Source organism: Coccinella septempunctata, chromosome 8 (assembly GCF_907165205.1).
Source record: "Coccinella septempunctata chromosome 8, icCocSept1.1, whole genome shotgun sequence".
Lineage (NCBI taxonomy): Eukaryota > Metazoa > Arthropoda > Insecta > Coleoptera > Coccinellidae > Coccinella > Coccinella septempunctata.
The window spans coordinates 16,945,615-16,963,865 of NC_058196.1; the positions used below are offsets into that span (position 1 = coordinate 16,945,615).

Genomic DNA, 18,251 nt, shown 5'->3' on the forward strand with positions numbered 1-18,251 from the left:
GACTTACGGTTTGTTCCGGTACGGTCACACCACCACTTAAAGAAGAAAAAAAACAGATCGTAGGCTCTTCGAATTTAGAAAAATTAAAAGTAAAATCAAATCAAATCAGGAGCTGAATAAATCAAGAATAATGTCGCACACTGACTAAGGAATGAACAATTGCCGAATAATGAACAATGGTCGAACAATGAATCGGGAATCAAAAATAAAGAAGAATCATGAATAACTGTCGAAAAATGAAATCATGAATGACCGAATAAAGAATGACGTTCGTCTGGTGGTGCGGCCCTATTTATCAACTTGCCAACATGTGGACGGTAATGTGATTAAAATTGCATTCAAAAATTCGCTATTCTCGAATATTCTCCCCAGCAGAAATATTCTCGGTGACGGTTATCTCTTTATCGGCAAAAGAAACTGTCGTTATCTGCAATCCACGTTGTTTCACGCTGAATTCGGTGTGTTTTTGTGGACGGAAAATCAGCGCCGAATGCAAAAAGACACTTTTCCTTTGTTTTGGATCATTACGGCAGATTAATGATGGAAATTTCAATTATACGGAATTTGAATTTATTAGTCAGGATTCTGAAACGGAATATCTATATTAAAACTGAAATCTCCATCAGACGGTGTTGCATTGCTTCAACTGGAAAGTTCAGGGAAACGGACATTTAAAACGAGGCTTGATTTTTAATATAAAACAATCAAGTATCGTTACAAAGGACCAATTGAATTGCATTCCATCTATAGATTGATGATGCCTACCTCAAATAATATAATGGTCTAAATTTGTAATTGAAACACTTATTTTCGTTGCCCAAAATATTTGAAGGTGGAATTTTCGGTAACAGGAACAAATTAAACCAGGCAACAACAAAATATCGCTGTAGAAACCCATGTTGTTAAAGACCAATTATATAGAATTAACTTAATTTCTTTCCTCAAAATAATAGAAAGTGGGATTTTCGGTCAAAGGTAACTTCCACTTCCACTTTTTGGGGCCATTTGAAAACATTGCTCTACAAGACTCTTGTCCAAGATAAGGAAGACTTAAGAAATCGCAGTGTTCAGGTAGGGTTATTCAAAATACTCCCAGATTTTTCGACCGTGTAACCTTATTTATGCGTCAACTTCTAGACTCTTGTATCAAGGCCGAAGATGGTCACTTTGAACATTTAATATTCAATATGAACACAAATAGCAAGAAGGAAATATTCATCGAAAGTTATATTTCTTGGTTACAATCGATGAATATTTCTTTCTTACTACCGTATTTATGATGTAAGTATTGCATTCGGCGTTTACCGTTTACCTATTGAATATGGTATTTAATATGTGAAAAATTTTAAGTTGTTTGTTTTCTTGAATTTATTTGATATTTGTACCAGTTCTCATAGAAATACCAACAGTTTTTAATGAAAATTTCAACTTGACATTCGATTAATTGACGAATTTATGGTCGAAAATAATTCCAGCCCCTACGACTCAGGCCTATTGTTTTTTTTTTCGAATACCGTAAACTTTAGCAGGATATTTCATGAGACCTACCGTCTGTTCCGATATTCCTGAACAGTACTGTCAGTATTTCAGAGACGATGCCTATTGGCCCAGTCGTTCGAGTTCTATTGTTATTCGATTGCTGGCCAGTAAAACCAGCAATATCGGAACAGGCCCCTCATTTATTAAGAATAGAAAAAGCCATCCAAGATTGATTTTTTCATTGTGAAATATGAATATGGAAAGAAGGTTTAGAGGTGGCCACTTGCTATAAGAGAAGAACACCATCAAAAATGTTTTCAGTGCCTTCTTGCTCGCATAAAAAGTCTGCTCAGTTCAATTCTTGTCGGCTTTTTTATTTAAAAAAAATTAAAAGCTGATTCTCGGGAAACATAATATTTCAGGAGTTGTAAATAAGCAGGTGAACTCAAAAAAAGTTCATATGAAAGACCCACCTTATTTTATGACACAGGGGAATCACCCCCTAATTTTTTTTCGCAACTATTTATATACACTCTGTATATAGTTCACAACATTTATATATTATTTCAGATCGAACGTTAACTCATTCAATCCCAGTTTCCGAAAATCCTTCTCTGAAAACAAATTCAGTAAAAAAAATTTGATCAAGCAGAGATAATATAATAATTTGACTGTAACTTATTACTTTACTGACTGACAGGATAGTAAAGTTAGGTTAGGTTGAAATGACAATAATCATCGGTGAGCGGCCAGCCAATGAAATGGCTTTATCGGACTAGTATGAAGCTGCACCCAAATGAAAAACTGAAATATCACTAGATAGAAAAACTTATGGGACCCTAAGTTAAGATTTTGTTAAGCCACAGTCATGCAACTGGGAATGAAATTAAGCGTCCATTAACTTTAAACGACGCTTACTTAAAGTACTCCTTTTAAGGGCTACTAATGCAAACGGGCCTTAGTAAAACATAAAAATTTATTCAACCCTGTTATCAAATAAACAATATTGGTACCTACAAGTAGGTGGCATATCACACGACTAGGAAATGATGAAGAAGAATTTATTGAGTATATTGTGAAATGACATTCTGAATTTTAATAGTCATAAACAGTTTTCATTGAAGCCACTGATATCGCTTAGATTAATATCTCAATCTCCTGGGATGATGCTATACAAAACGAATATGAGTGGATTGTTCTGAATGATAAGTATGTCACCTGGAGACTTAGTTCATCTGAATCATCATCATGAAGAATGAGTAAATGCTACGCAACATCTGAAAAATAAACATAATATTTGATCAGAATCGATTATAACCCTGGAGAATTTATAGTATATTCTAGTTATCATAGCAAGAGATTGATGGGCTGTCCAGCGCTGTTAACTCTAACTCAGAAACGTTCACAAAATTGGCCAATTTCAAAAGTTTCAGTTGTTAATACATTGATGGTGTGCTGATTCCGATTGTGTTAACCCTTTGTAGCCTCGTGTGACATTTCTGTAACAAACCTTAATAATCCTTGTAAAATGTATAGGTACTCAACATTTGAGTTCATTCAATTCAGTATCACAGTATTATAACACACCACACCGAACATTTTAGTATCAAATATAAACCATAGGAGGTATAATTTGATGCATTTAGCGGGTTTGAATTTCATAAGTTGATGAAAGTGACCAGAAAAAACATTTTGGAAGTTTGAATATTATAAAAATATACTAAAAATGTATAAAATTGTATTCTTTTCGTCGAAACCTATGGGGAAGTGATTGACTTTGTTCATATATTGTTACCAAAGCATCTTTTTGCGTTTTTATGTGCAAAACGTATTTTTATATGTTTGTAACATTTCTGTCACATTGGGTGACGATAGAAATATTATTTGGAACTAAAGTATGTGGATATTCATGTAAAATTGGTGATGACAGCGTTATTGATCCAGATTTTCAGCCGTTATTAGAAGAAAAAAGTTCAACTTTTATCTGATTGTGAAGAAGATACAGCAGTATCTTCTTCTAGATTCAATTATTGAAAAATCTGAACGCAGTGAGCCTATTGCTGGCCCCTTGTCTGCATATCCTGGACAGCAAGGTAGCCATTCGAATAAAGCTTCCACTAATCAAAGGCAAAAAAAGCGGCAACTACAATGGAAGAACAAAACCTAGTTCTTCACGACCAGCAGTTACGATTTACCAGAAATACTACTTTACCGCCTAATTTACTGGAGCTTGATACACCAATTCATATTTTTTTTTTCAAAAGAATTGAACTTTTATTAGAGAACAAACAAATCTTTACATAATTCAAAAAAAAAAACCAAACCAATCCTTTCAAATTACCGATACCGATATCCAGCAGTTTATTGGTGCAGCTTATATAATGTCATTGATTCAATTGCCAAGGGTAATCAGTCATTGGAACACATCTTCCTTCCATACCTCATAAGTGTATTTTCTTTTAGTTTCACTCAATGTTACAGTAATGTTACACTCCCTAAATTGTCAAATAAATAAATAATAATGAATATTTTTCAATTTTTGAGAAATACGTGTTTTTTTATATGTTAAAACCTATCATATGCTAAAGTGATTTGAAATTTCATGACCTTGGGCTACAAAGGGTTAATTTATTTCTACCAAATATTCTAAATGAGATTCATGATGGTTTTTATCAATTCAATTACTATACTGCATTCACATTTATTTTAGCAGTCGGTTGGCTATGAAATAATTTTCTCAAGTTTTTGTAACTAGAACGTAGTAAGGTTGACACTCATAAAATGTCGTTAATGTCATAACGCCGTTGCCACAACTTACAACTTATATCAACTTCTATTACGAAAATGCAGAAAGTGATTGAAAAAAGGGACAGGGTTTCAGGAAGTGCTATTTAGAATTCAGGTCCGCTCATTTAAATAGTTATACCCAGATATTCTAAAATCCACAATACGTCAGACGGTAGCGAACATATTCAATGTAAGAGAATTTATATAATGTTTCATCTGAATCTAAACGACTTATATTTCAGCTGAATATTTCCACAATCAGAAAGATTGCGAATGAAGAGGATGACAAAGAATTTCCTTCTATTGGGAGACCCAAAAAAGTGGTGGCATTTGAGAATTTTATGTTTGAGTGAATTAATGCGAAAAGTTTACTACAGGATTTTCGATGAATGCCATCGTAGAATAAGTTCCCGAAAATTGATTTTTCTATTTTCCATTTGACTTGTCCTATACATTGTAAATGTCTTAAGGTACCAATAAATACCTAATTATTATTATTATATCATTGCATTAGGATGAAAAGCCACAAATACGAGCCAGTTGTCCTGTTAATTGTTTATTCATGTGAAATTTTTGTTCAAAGGTGCATTTCATCTTGATTGAAACTTCCTTTAATTCCTTTTACTTATATTGATGCAAGATGATTTTTCTTGAAGAATTTAACATTCTTGTGATTATCTATTAATTCCTGCGAGAGACACCTATTACCAACCACTGCAACATATGCATTTCATCTTCGGGTTAATATTTTTGAAATCTACAACTGATATAACGTATTCAAACTATAGCCAAAGAAGATAACTAACATTAACTCTCCTCAAGCTAGTGCATATTATGATATTATACTGATCCCTTGTATTTTCCATGCAAATAATTGGATTTGGTATGCCTTCAATCAGTTTGTATAAACTTCAATTACGTTCGTCACATATTTTCCGAAGAGATTCGACATTGTGATAAAATACGTAATAACAGGAACTTTTACGTAGAACGGGCAACATAGCGTTGATTTGAAACCCAAAAATATTTTGACAAGCGTCATAACCCTACATTTTCGTACTATACAGAGTGAAATGTGTCAAATTTCCATGGCCAACCGACTGCTAAAATAAAAGTGAATGAAGTATAGTTTTTCTATTCATACTTTTTCAAATAACTTTTGTACAAGGAATATATAAAGCATTTATAGTTATTTTCCTAAGCAGTGCGGAAAGTGATACTTTCGTTTCGTTCGGTCGAGGGCAGTTGTGAACATTATTTTCTCTACGACCTTTTCTCTCTCCAGTTATCTTAGCTCATTTCAGTTTCTGAATAATCATTTTTCCGCACCAGGAAAATAGTTATTTTCCTACTAAGGGATGAAAGTGGTACTTGCAGTAGTTCAGTGTAGGCAAGACGTAAGAATTAGGAACTCGTTATTTTCCTAACAAGTGTGTAAAGTGATACTTTTCCGCAAGAGACCGCTGCCGAGTGCGGAAAATGCACTTTCCACATGAGTTCAGAACAATATTTTTCCTACTAGCGTAACTAAATGAAACACTTTCACGAGGTTGACTTATCGTTTTGAAACTGACGTTATAAGAAATAATATTTTTGTGCGTTCAGCCTAAGATGTCTAAAACTCTAGAGATCTTAGTTCAGCCGCATAGAGAAACGATTGAATTCTATGATTGGTACATAGAGACATGCCAAAATTTTATGATTGATGCGACTCTTTAATATTTGCGTGCGGAAAAGTTCTACTTTCCAAATGTCAATACGTGTGGAAAGTAATACTTTCGAAACGCTAGTAGGAAAAAGTTTTTTTTATTTTTTTCTACAAGCGCTTGAATTATGCATATAAATATATCGATTTTCAGAAACAGATCAAATTTGATTTGATCAATTCATTTATTATGACGTAATTCTTCATGTCGTTACCATGGCTATCTCATCATTAGCGTTCGGTGCATAGAGACATGACAGAATTTAATTTACTCTTTAACATTTGGGTGCGGGAAAGTGACTCTTTACGATTTGAAATACGTGCACGAATAGAATAGAACGTGCAAGCTTGTAGAAAAAATCATTTTCCGCCAATGGTAGAAGTGACGCTTTCGAAACCTAAATGAGTGCGGAGAAGTAGATAAAAACACACGGCAATAGCAAAAATTATTAAAAAATCATTAGCAAGAAGAAAGTTACCGAGAGATATAAAGGCTTCTGCATAACGAACCAAAATGACTTGATCTCAAGAGGCAATTGAAGTTTCATAAGGAAAATAATGAATTCATTATTCATCTTCTTATCCATTTCATACCAATCCATGCCATAAGCAGTCTCTTGAATAATTTCACCCTAGAACAAGATCAAAAAGAACGTAAAAATTCAACACTATATTCGAATGACATATTTACTAGGTGAGTTTTATAATTATGTGTAGAACTTTTTTATTAAAAAGGCCGGTATTTCATCCATACTGAATGACTTTCTGTTCTTAATTTTTGATACTAGAGTATAAAAAGTTCAATTTATGTCTATCGGCGATCATATCTGAAGAATGGCAACATTTGAATTGATTTATTTAATTTTTTTTTAAGGTCTCTCACATGATGATAACGGACATCAATATGTTTGGCCCTAGACGTTGATCGCTTCGGTCAATTTTATGCATCCCTGATTATCTTCAAATATATAAGTTGCTCTTTCACAACACATATCATCAAAATCTGTTATCAGTTGTCTCAACCAAATAACGTCTTGGCTTTCCAAAGCTGCTGTTATATATTCAGTGTTGAAGATAATGCCACTGACGTTTGCTTTTTATTTGTCCGGATAATCGAATTCTCTCCCAAAATAAAAATCAATGTATATCGGACACATCCCCTGCCCAATTCCCGTAGAATCGAATCTGTAACGACACTCGGTTTCAGTTTGAAATTTCTTGTTTCCCAATCTATTTGACGAGGTTGACTCACTGTGCATGTTATAGTATATAACATTACTGGTAAGGCAAGAGGGTTTTTACTGGCGAATGGAGGACGAGCCGCAGGCGAGTCAGTTACCTCCTCGAGCCAGTAAAACCGGTTACCTTGCGTGTATTGTTTTATATTTTATTTGTTTCTCATTTGTAAAAAGTTAGATAAATTCCAAGAAATCTCAATAATTTGTCGCAAATGTCGTAAGCTATGGAAGCGTTGCCATGAACATGTCTGTTTATTTTTCTTTACATTTGTTTTGGCAAAAGCGAAAATGAATGTACCAAAAGAAATTATTGAGGCAGCCAGCAGCTTCAAGTTTATTACCTGCAAAATCAGCTTCAAAGTACGAGCGAGAATACGACGACTTCAAAAAGTGGCAAAACAAAAATAGTGTGATTGGGGTAACTGAAGGTGTTTTGTTGGTCTACTTGAATCAACTATCAGCTAGATTCAGCCCTAATACTGTATGGGCAAAATGGTCTATGCTGAAAAGCTGCTTGGAAATGAAAGAAAATGCCGCTGTTCGCAGGTTTGTTTTCCTTAAAAAATTTATTGAAAAATATGACGTTTAGTTGTCATTTGCTGATTTCAAAAGGTAATAGCGTTTCTGAAACGAAAAAATGAGCGTTATACGCCAAAAAAGGCCAAGGTATTAAGCAAATAAATGGCTGAACAATTTCTTTTACATGCTCCTGATGACCAGTGGTTGCTGGCGAAAATTGGAACAAAATTTGGGATTTTTGGATGTTGTCGATGTGACGAAATTCTCTCCTTAAACATGAATGATGTAGAAGATATGGGAAAATACGTTATTGTGACATTGCGGCGAACAAAAAATTTAACAACAAGAAGATTCAGCATAACCGATGATGGCTGCAGCTTCCAGCCCTGCATGTTATACAGAAAATATGTAAATCTTCGGCCTCCTGGAAGAGAAAGCCTAAGATTTTTTTTGACATACCGACATGGAAAGTGCATTTCCCTTAATGCTGGCCAGCACACTATTGGTGGTGTCCCAAAGCAAATAGCGAAATATTTAGGTTTAAAAGACCCAGAGTTATACATCGGCCACTCTTTTCGCAGAACTGGAGCCACTATGGTTGCGGATTCGGGTGGAGATATTTTAGCACTAAAGCGTGCAGGAGGGTGGAAGAGCACCGAAATTGCGATGAGTTATGTCGATGATTCGGTCAAGAAAAAATCGAAATGTCTAGCAAATTATTTGGTAGTAAGGAGAGTACAAATGTTCTGCAGTCCTCGAGATCAGCAGTTTCTGAGTCAACAGATGGTTCATCATCATCATCAGTATCAACTCTTTCATCATCAAAAATCTGTGTTACTGAAAATAACAATTGTACCATGATTTTCAACATATATGACGATAAAACAAAATTTTCTAATGTGAATAATACTACTAACTTGTAAAAATTTTGCAAGTTATAACTGTCGTTTCACAAGTTAGTGACTTGATAAAATAAACTTTCTTGATTAATATTGTGTTTTTGGAAACTGACGTTTACAAATGAGAAACAAATAAAAAAATTACAATGCAATGTCTGGTCTAGTCATGATTAATAAATACAACAAAACCCCCACTTTTTTTTTTGGTGTAGCAGGGGGAAAATCTGCAAGACAGACGAACACACCCCCTCCTGAGGAGGAACAAGTGTGGGGATTCTCACTCTCCTGAGCTCGAGACTCACTAAAAACCCTAAACTGCTTCTTCATAGGTTCTGGATATTTTGCCTATTAACCAGTTGACTCTTATGGATTCTGGACTCTCACACGATCATAGTCGTGTTGATAGTTGTATGCTCTTTTTTGGTTATTTTAAATCCTTAACTGATCTCTCGGTCTCCGGTAGTAGGTTCTTGACCTTCTAGCTTCTTCTGTTGGATCGTAGTCGATTAATCTTCGTAGTTCCTCATTTGGATGTTGTTTGGCTTTGTCGAATATCCTTTCCGTCTTTCTCTTCATAAATTCATTCCAAGTCCTTGTAAATTTGTTTGTTCCTAACAAATCAGGGTACATCCATCGCCATTCTAAGGAGTTTATTCTTAGTGGCCTGTATTCTCTTGATGTGAAACCCCCACTGTTTTACTGTACGCCTTGTTGTTTAGTAGCAATTCCGAATCTTTATTCAATTTGTGGTGCTCTGTGGGTGTGGATACAGGTTAGGCACTGATTAAACCAAGATCATAGACATAGAGACATGGACTGAGCAATGTCAGCATGAAATTGGCTTTTTTTATAGAAAGAGAGAAATGATGGTCGGGCATTTACCATCTCTTTTTTGTTCACATAGAGGTGAGTGTGGACCAATCAATATTCTAGAAAGAGACAACTGCATTCCCGACGTGCGTTTCTCTCTGTCACTTTTTATGACAGTATTTCATGCATAGATATAAAGGGAAGGCATGTCTATATGTCTATGACCAAGATCAACAATAATTTTACTGATCTTATTTTCTTGGTCCAAATAATAACTTCCATTCATATCACGAATATGACTGTCTGACCCATTTGGAAGTAATGAGGGCCATCGCGTGTGCATTCGTCAATAAAAGTGCTAGTGTAGCATGAGGTCTCCATCATAGATTTGATTATGTATGATTATTATTAAGTATATAGTCTGTATATATCTATTATACCAATATTTTATTTTATTTATTTTTTATTTATTTACAGAAAAGAGCCGAGGAAGTAAACCTATAAAAGACTCAGAATATATATTTAACAAAAATGAACACAAAATTCTAAATGATCAATCGAAACGTGAAGAAAAAAAAAGGTTATGCTCTCACTATGCACCAACAAACTCAATCGAAATTTACGCAATCACGAAAGAATTAACCCATTTCACACTATTAGACATCACATAATCTAAGAAGATGTAATCGATTCTTGAATACATTAGGGTGAGTTCACTACTTCATTTGGCAACGCATTCCAACCTTGGAAAACTCGGTTGGTAAGAAAGTGCTGTCTTGGTGTTGTCCGGAAATTTTCCTTGCGGAGCTTCAAATTATGTCCTCTCAGGTGGTTATGGTTGATTGTATATAGCTCAGATAAATCAAGTTCAAGGCTCCTGTGCAAGACCCTGTTTGTGAAAATTAGATCAACTGTATCCCTGCGGTCAGAGAATCTCGGCAAATTTATGATCCTCAAGCGGTCATCAAAAGCAGGTCTAACAAGTCCATATGGTATACGGGTGGCCCAGGGCTGAACCGACTCCAACAACTCAACATCACCTTTAAGAGTGGGACACCAGACTGAACCGGCATATTCTAGAAGAGGGAGGACATAGATCTTGTATATGTTGCTGCATACTCCAGGATCACAATAACGGAATGATCTTGAGATGTCTTTCGAGCCTTAGCACAAATATCATCAAAGATCCAAATTCGGCATGTGAAAGTTATTGATGGAATACTGAGTCACTCTGTATAATAATAAAGCGATGAAAAAAAATACACTTATGCAAGAATTTGAATTGCCTTTCCAACAATGTGCTGCTAGACTCCTTTTCCCTATTCAAAAATGAGAGCAGTTAGGGGTTGCGGCTAGGGGGGTAGTGATATCAAACTCATTCGAACATCCTTATTTGTACCCCTTTCAACAAAATTTGACCTGTCTGAGCGTTTTTTCGTTATTCCATCCCAAAGCTCAAAATTCGGTGTGGAAAGTTATGGATGGCCCAGCTGCCCAGCCTGTATAAATTATATAATTATAAGACCTCATATTTATCCTGAATTGTTTATTCAATCAAACATTGCAATAAACTTCATTTCACTTGATACTCACCAAATCTGTAATTCTCTGAATGGAATCCACGCAGAGGTAGCATAAAATAATAGTTAATACAAACACTTGTAAGTAGGCGATATTGAAATCCTAGAAAATAAAAAATAAAGTTATTCTAAAAATCCTGTTTCACTTGTAAGACATGGAAACATTGTTTTAATGATCAAAATATTTATTACTACGAAAATTTTTGGATGAGCTTTGAAGGGCAGAATGAATTTGTTTCTTCGTTCTACCTCATATGAAGACACGGATAAATAGTCAATGCAATTTTTCGTCCTATACCTAGTTATTGTTCTATTTCAGAAATGCAAAAATTGAAATAGGAAAGATGGATTCCGCACGGACTTGCTAGAACAACCTGCATTCATAAATGAGTTATTATTGAGAATTTGCCAAAAATGTTTTTTCTACCCAGTGACATAAAAAACAGAGGAAGATGTTATTAATATATACGTTATCAAACATACGATTTTCTGCTGGAGCTTTGAAATTGTTCTGACGTGATAAGGCAAAACACGTCCCACCTCAAGTCAGCACAATTCGAACGCTTCCGCATCCGCACAAAATCGTATGTAAGATTTTTGAATCAGGCGAATTATGGCGTGGTTCCAAGTCATCACGTCAGAGTAATCTGTATACACATTAACACGCATGCGCGAATCAGAAATTTGAAAATGACGATCAGGTTATTGGTTAGTTTGTTTTCATCTTTGACGTTAAATGATTAAATGAATTCGAACGATGGATTTTTTGAAATTCTCAAGTAAAAAACATTTATATGAGGCGAAAATTCCTAACTGCCTTCAGAATATTAAATTATTCGATAATGAACCTATTCGTTTTTTTCCAATTTCCAGATGAATCAGAACGAAGGAGATCAAACGAAATAAATGCAAAAAAAAATATTTTCCGCCGACCTTCTAATAATAGCACTGTTTAACGTACACGAAATTAGCCGTTAATGAACCCTTCAATTGGTTAATTTCCTATTAATACATTATTGTCATGGGTAATCTAACATAGAAGTATTCAGCAGCTACCCAAATAATTATTTTATTTATATGTCGCATTGATTTTCGTAGTAGGTATCTAGCGTGTGAATTGAGAAGAGACGAATTGCATAAAAATTATGATCGTTAGTGGGAGCGCCAACCAAAGTAGCGTAGCACTGACATGCAAAATTTTCAGACATGAACTGAGAACGACATATTTCACGCAACTTATACTTCACTCAGATGTGGGATATCTGAAAATTTTGCATCTCCTTAGTCATGTATGTGCCATGTCAGTGCTACGCTACTTTCAATAATAAGTAAATATATCTATGTACTACAACTCCAGCTTCCACCAGCTCCACACATTCTTTAACAGATATTATAATAATAATAATGAACTGCTTTATTTCAGATAATTTTGTACAAGACAAATTACAAATGAAACATTGTCAATACCTACATTATATTATCTACAAAACATTATTTAGTTTGTAAGGCTCAATTTGCACCAAATATTCATGTACAGCTTTTTTGTATTTCTTGAAGTCTTTTTCTTTTTGTATATTGGCTGGTAAGGAATTAAAAAATTTCAAACATCTATATTCTACTTGTTTTTGGGTCTTCGTTAGATGTACTTTAGGATATATATAGTTGCTGTTTCTTATGTTGTGATTTAGTTTATGTGGGTTGTAGTGTTCAGAAAAGAGTTCCTGGTTTTTATGCAGAAATAGAAGACATAAGACATTCTTGGGCATATATAGCAAAGATAGTTAGCATTTTGTTACTCTTGAAAATTCCACGGCATGAATCCTTATGTATACCTCACTGTTTTGTACATATCATTTTCTGTTTAATCATCGATTTATGTGTTCAGTTTAGGGCTTGATGTTCATTGTGGACACTGCTTTGGGTTCGTCCTGTTTGTGTCCCGAATCAATAAATAAAAAATAAAAATGAATAAATAAATTCCTACCATGTATAAAGGATAAGAAAATTTTCTCTTCAATTTTGTGTGAAAGATTGGAAAATTTTGGGAATTTTACAGCTCACAACTGATTCGTACTTGACAGTTAGTTGAATTATTATGACGGATCGAACTTTTCGACAACTTTACGAAAGGACGATGTGTTACTCACCCTCATGAAAGCTACTGAGACAGTCGCAGCGGCTGGTATAAACACCGTTACTCCTGGTGCTATTATTCCACCTATTATATCCCTTATCAATCTGAAACACCTGTAACAAAACGTTCACGGATTTGCATAAATGTTTCTTGAAAATCCTGCTGACTAATTACTTGCAAGAAAATGATTTGATAGCATTTTTTTTGTAAAGGAAAATACAAAATCTTGCCTGTCAGATATAATACTTATAATGTGCGTGGTTTGGTGGTTAAAGCGTTGGTTCAGTATACCGCAGGTACTGCCTTCGATCCCGGGCTAGAGAAGAAATTTTCTAGTCGATAAGGGAACGTGCCATCATTTGCACTGTTGAATTAAAATTAACAGTGCTGTGCCTAAGGACACAGTAACAAAGCCTACACAGAACACAACTGGTTCTCCGAACTCGCACAAGCTCATGGAGCTTCTGAGGGGTACTTCGATACCTACGGAGAACCAGGATAATATGATATGATATGAAATTATATATCGTCGCCTCAGAGCAACAGTGAGACAAGTGAAAAATTCAAGTTCCGAGAAAATCGAGTTTAAAAATATTCTAATAATTCAACTATGGATAAGTTTTTTACTAACTGATCTTTTAATCACTAAAACACATATGTAACTCAGTGTTACAATAGTTTATTTTCATAATTTGGAACTCAAAAATGGAGGTATCCCAAAATCGCAAATTTCCAACTTGTCACACTCTTGTGTGAAGATCAACCCCCATACAGTTTATTATTTCAACGTTCACTGAATTCAATACTTCCATGAAAGAAGTAAATAATAATAATAATAATAACACAGGCCAACACACATTTTGGTGCCTGCGATTTTTCAACTGTTCCTGAGTAATTTTTGGATGCAGAATGTGAAAAAGTTCTCAGATTTTGTCTATCAGATCTAGTTTTTGAGATTTTTCTAAAAAATTGTGCATATAATTTACGTTATAACTGTTATAATATATAATATTACTATTGACAGTTAAAAAAAACAAAGACACATGGATTTAAGTATTTATTGCAAAAACTTAATTTACATAATTACATTAGTCACTAATCACATACAAATTTTCTTTTATACGATTTTCTAGAATGGAGTTTACTAGGGCAGTCTCGCTGAAGGCTCCAGCAGTAGTCCGCCATCATGTGGCTATCCCATCGTCCTTGATAACGATCTTCCATAGTTTTAATATCCTGATGGAATCTTTCCCCCTGTTCTTCACTACAATCACCTAAGTTTTCTGGAAAACGATCTAGGTGGCTGTGGAGGTAGTGAACTTTTATACTCATGTTACAGCCTAGAATATTAAAATTTGAAAGCATAGTTTCCACTAATTCTACGTAATTCTCTGCTTTATGATTGCCAAGAAAATTTTGTGCTACTTGAACAAATGAACTCCAAGCGTTAGATTCAGTCTCGTTCATTGATGTGGTGAATTGTGGATCTTTCAAGTTGCCTTAGTTGAGGACCATCAAATATACCAGCTTTTAGTTTTTCCGTGCTAATGCCAGGAAATTTACGTGACAAATACCCAAAACAATTTACATCTCGATTTAAAGCCTTCACAAATTGCTTCATTAGGCCTAGCTTGATATGCAAGGGCGGAAGTAAGATTTTTTCTCTTGAAACCAAAGGTTCGTTGATCACGTTTTGTATTCCTTGAATCATGACATCTCTTGAAGGCCAATTTTTGTTAACCCAGTGCTCATTTTTAGCTCTGCTGTCCCAAAGGCACAAAAAACAAGGATATTTTGTATAACCACTCTGCTGTCCAAGGAGGAAGTTAATCATTTTTAAATCAACACAAATTGTTCTTCGTATTTAATTTTTCTCAAAACTAATGCTATTGTTTCATATTCTTCCTTCATGGTAGTAGAATGACCAATAGGAATTGAGCCATATTTGTTACCGTTATGTAAAAGAACACATTTGTTGTCCTTTATCAGAAAAAAATATACCATTTAACCTGTAACGTGTATCTCAGTAACTAGAGCTGATAGAAAAAATCTGGTGGCATTTTTGGAATCAGCACATTGAAAACATCTAAAATCAGATGTTAGATTTCCGGCACCAAATTTTTTTTTTCATTTTGTTGGCCTGTGTAATACTTTGATTTAATTTTTACAACAGTGGATAATGCAAAAAGAGTGGAGTATCTGTTATAGCTTAACATCTCGAGTTACGTCCAGACTAGACAAATCGGCATGGTTCTTCTCGCTCAACCAGTTTGCACTTGCCGTTAGACTTTGCCGCAGTGACTAAGGTTTTTTTCACAACACAGGTTTTTACTGCTCGCGTTTCACCTTTAAACAACCGTATCAAAAATTATTCATCGTGCTAGGGTATTCATGTTCATCCTTTTCGGATATCACTCCTTGGTATCATTTATTTCTTCAACAGCTTATTCTTGTTCTGGCGATGTCAAATTACGATTCCAGGTTCGTCAGCGTATAGTGTCATTTTTTGGAATATCGTGAATGTATATGTTGTAGAGTAGTGGCCAAATACTGACCCCTGAGGCAAACCTGCTTCCACATATCTGATGGTTGTGGAGATTTCACGTAGAATTTCCTGTTACTTAAATAATTTCTAATCATCTTGCATGTTTGATCGAATATCCAACATATCTCATTTTATAAATCAATCCTTCATTCCTCTGTCGAATGCTCTGGCTACATCTAGTAGAACAATACCTGTTGCTTTTTTATTCTGGAATTTTTCTGTTATAAATTCTGTGAGTCTAAGTAAGATGTCTAAAACTCTGGTGTATTCACTGATTCGATTTTGTTTTTAATTTCGTGGGGATATGGGATCAGTTTCCTTTTTCCCACTGTAGGTAGCGCTGTTTAGAATTTGACAGAGCATTGTCGATTGATATTTGAAAACAAAGATTATAGAGTATAATCTTTAATTTGAAAATAATCTGAATACTTTCCTACGACTCACGAATATATTGTATTTATAAGCGATTATTGTGTGTGTGTGAAAATGTATTAGTTTCGAGAAAGGGGTGTAGAAAATTCATTTATTCAACATGTCGTTCAGTAAGTTCAGTTTTCTGTATGGAGAATCAAGAACTTCAGCTAAGAATTCGGTGTTGTTGGAATTTGAGGCAGAACCAAATCAGATGAACGAACATTCGGGACGCATATAGCTAAGTTTTATGGCAGCTTCAGCAATATTTCAAAGAAACTGTATTGGAAATACGTAATGTGGATTGTGATCATGTATTGAGAATCAGAAATACATAAATCTATTCGAGTCAAATATTCTTCCTGAGTAGATATAGTGAAAATTCCCTTTCCGTCAACTGAATACATTGGACATTCGACCAATCAACTGTGTTTCATTAAAATCATATTGAATTACCCCCCTCATGAATTCAATTTGTGAAACGGAAATTATCTTGAAGAAGAATAGTAAATACTTCTTCGAACCCTCATTCGATGGTGTTGAAATATTGACAGATTTATTTTTGCAACGAAAATTAAACTGTAAGTGACAAATATTCCTTAACAGCTTACAAAATGGGTCAGTTCATATTTTGAATTCGTTGATCGATGTTCGATGTCAACGCAAAACAAAATAAAACGAGAGAGTATCATTGGACTTCCTTTGGCAGAACAAGGATAGACCTAAGCAAATGACATGGTGGCGCCGCTACGAAACTGATCCCATATCCCCGATTTTCTGAAATGTTGATGCATGCAAAAAGTGACAAGTGCACACACCAGTGTTTTAGACATCTTAGTCTAAGTAATTGCTGCTCTGTTGAGAGGGTGTTTCTGAATCCGAGTCGCTCTGCTGGTATGAGATTCAGTTTTTCTCTTTCTAATGTTCAACGAAATTATTAAATTGAAACTTATTTGTGACAGGCGAGTACTTGATTGATAATAAAATTGAATCCCTAAGAATACAGAAGATATCCCTACAGAGAACAACTTATTTAGTTATCTCGTAGGGGATATATTAATAAAATAAAATGCTTAGTCTATTATGGGGAACCCTAACAATAAAAAAATAAAAATAATTGGACAACTTACTCGTAAAGTTCTTGTTGATAAACCACAATATCGTGAAAGTTTTGTTTCACAATTTCCAAACTCTGCCGTCGACTCAATGAAGTTCTCTGCATTAGTTTTATCAACTCTAAACTTTTATATTCAAAAAGTTCAGCCAGAAAATATGTATCAATAGATTGGTGCACTGTTATCATCACTAGACGGTATGTTATCAATATTTCCACAATTTGAATTATTTCTCTCACTGAAAAAAACTCTATGATTTATTTTTCATGCAACTTGCAGTAAACGGAATTGGATCAGTGGCGGACTGACGATTTCCGGGGCCCTACGATAGAAAACATGTGGGGCCCCCCTCTACCTTTGATATTTTCTGCAAAACAATTTTTTCAATGAGATTTCGGTTTTCTCAAAACAAACACAAATTTTATTGATAAATTATTAGTTAAATCAATTGAATTATAACGAATGAATCAAAAATTGAAAAAAGGGAACAACTACACAAGAATAAATCAGATACAAAATACAACTCGAAATTGGTTTATATACCTATAATATTTAAAAAAAGAACATTCACATCAAAAATTATGGGGTGATAAAAATGATATATACTCGTAATATGAAATTCCGAAAAACCAATCAAGAAAACTTTTTCTTTTCATTTTCATGTCCACATATTCTTTTATTACAGCAATAGCTTCTTCGTTTTCAACCGAGAGTATTCCTGAGAACTGCAATCTGTTTTCCTTCATAACTATTCTATATTTATTTTTTTTTTATACTTATACAAAAGAGTGAGTATGGAAAGCCTCAATCATCTCGAAAATAGCATAGGATCTTGTTAATATGGCCGATATTATTGTGGTATTGACATTTTCGTCAAATCCTTCCTTTTTCCGGAATAACAATGAATTTTGATATTTCAAATGGATCATCATGTATATTTTTTGCCTTTAAGAATTCTCAAAAAATATTGTATAGGTGCTTCTCATGTAAGTTCCTTCCACCTAAATAACATGATTTTTTTTAGATTTA

The 18,251-nt window shown here is 34.4% G+C and overlaps 1 protein-coding gene across 1 annotated transcript; it reads right to left on the reverse strand.

Annotated features, from left to right (window-relative positions):
- Positions 1 to 6,379: 6,379 nt before the first annotated feature.
- Positions 6,380 to 17,461, reverse strand: LOC123319407. Its single transcript, XM_044906342.1, has 4 exons — positions 17,238 to 17,461; positions 13,165 to 13,264; positions 11,031 to 11,120; positions 6,380 to 6,603 (listed from the first exon to the last, which is right to left on the reverse strand). The coding sequence occupies exons 1-4, from the start codon at positions 17,408 to 17,410 to the stop codon at positions 6,421 to 6,423; spliced, it is 546 nt and encodes a 181-aa protein (XP_044762277.1). The 5' UTR covers positions 17,411 to 17,461; the 3' UTR covers positions 6,380 to 6,420.
- Positions 17,462 to 18,251: the final 790 nt, after the last annotated feature.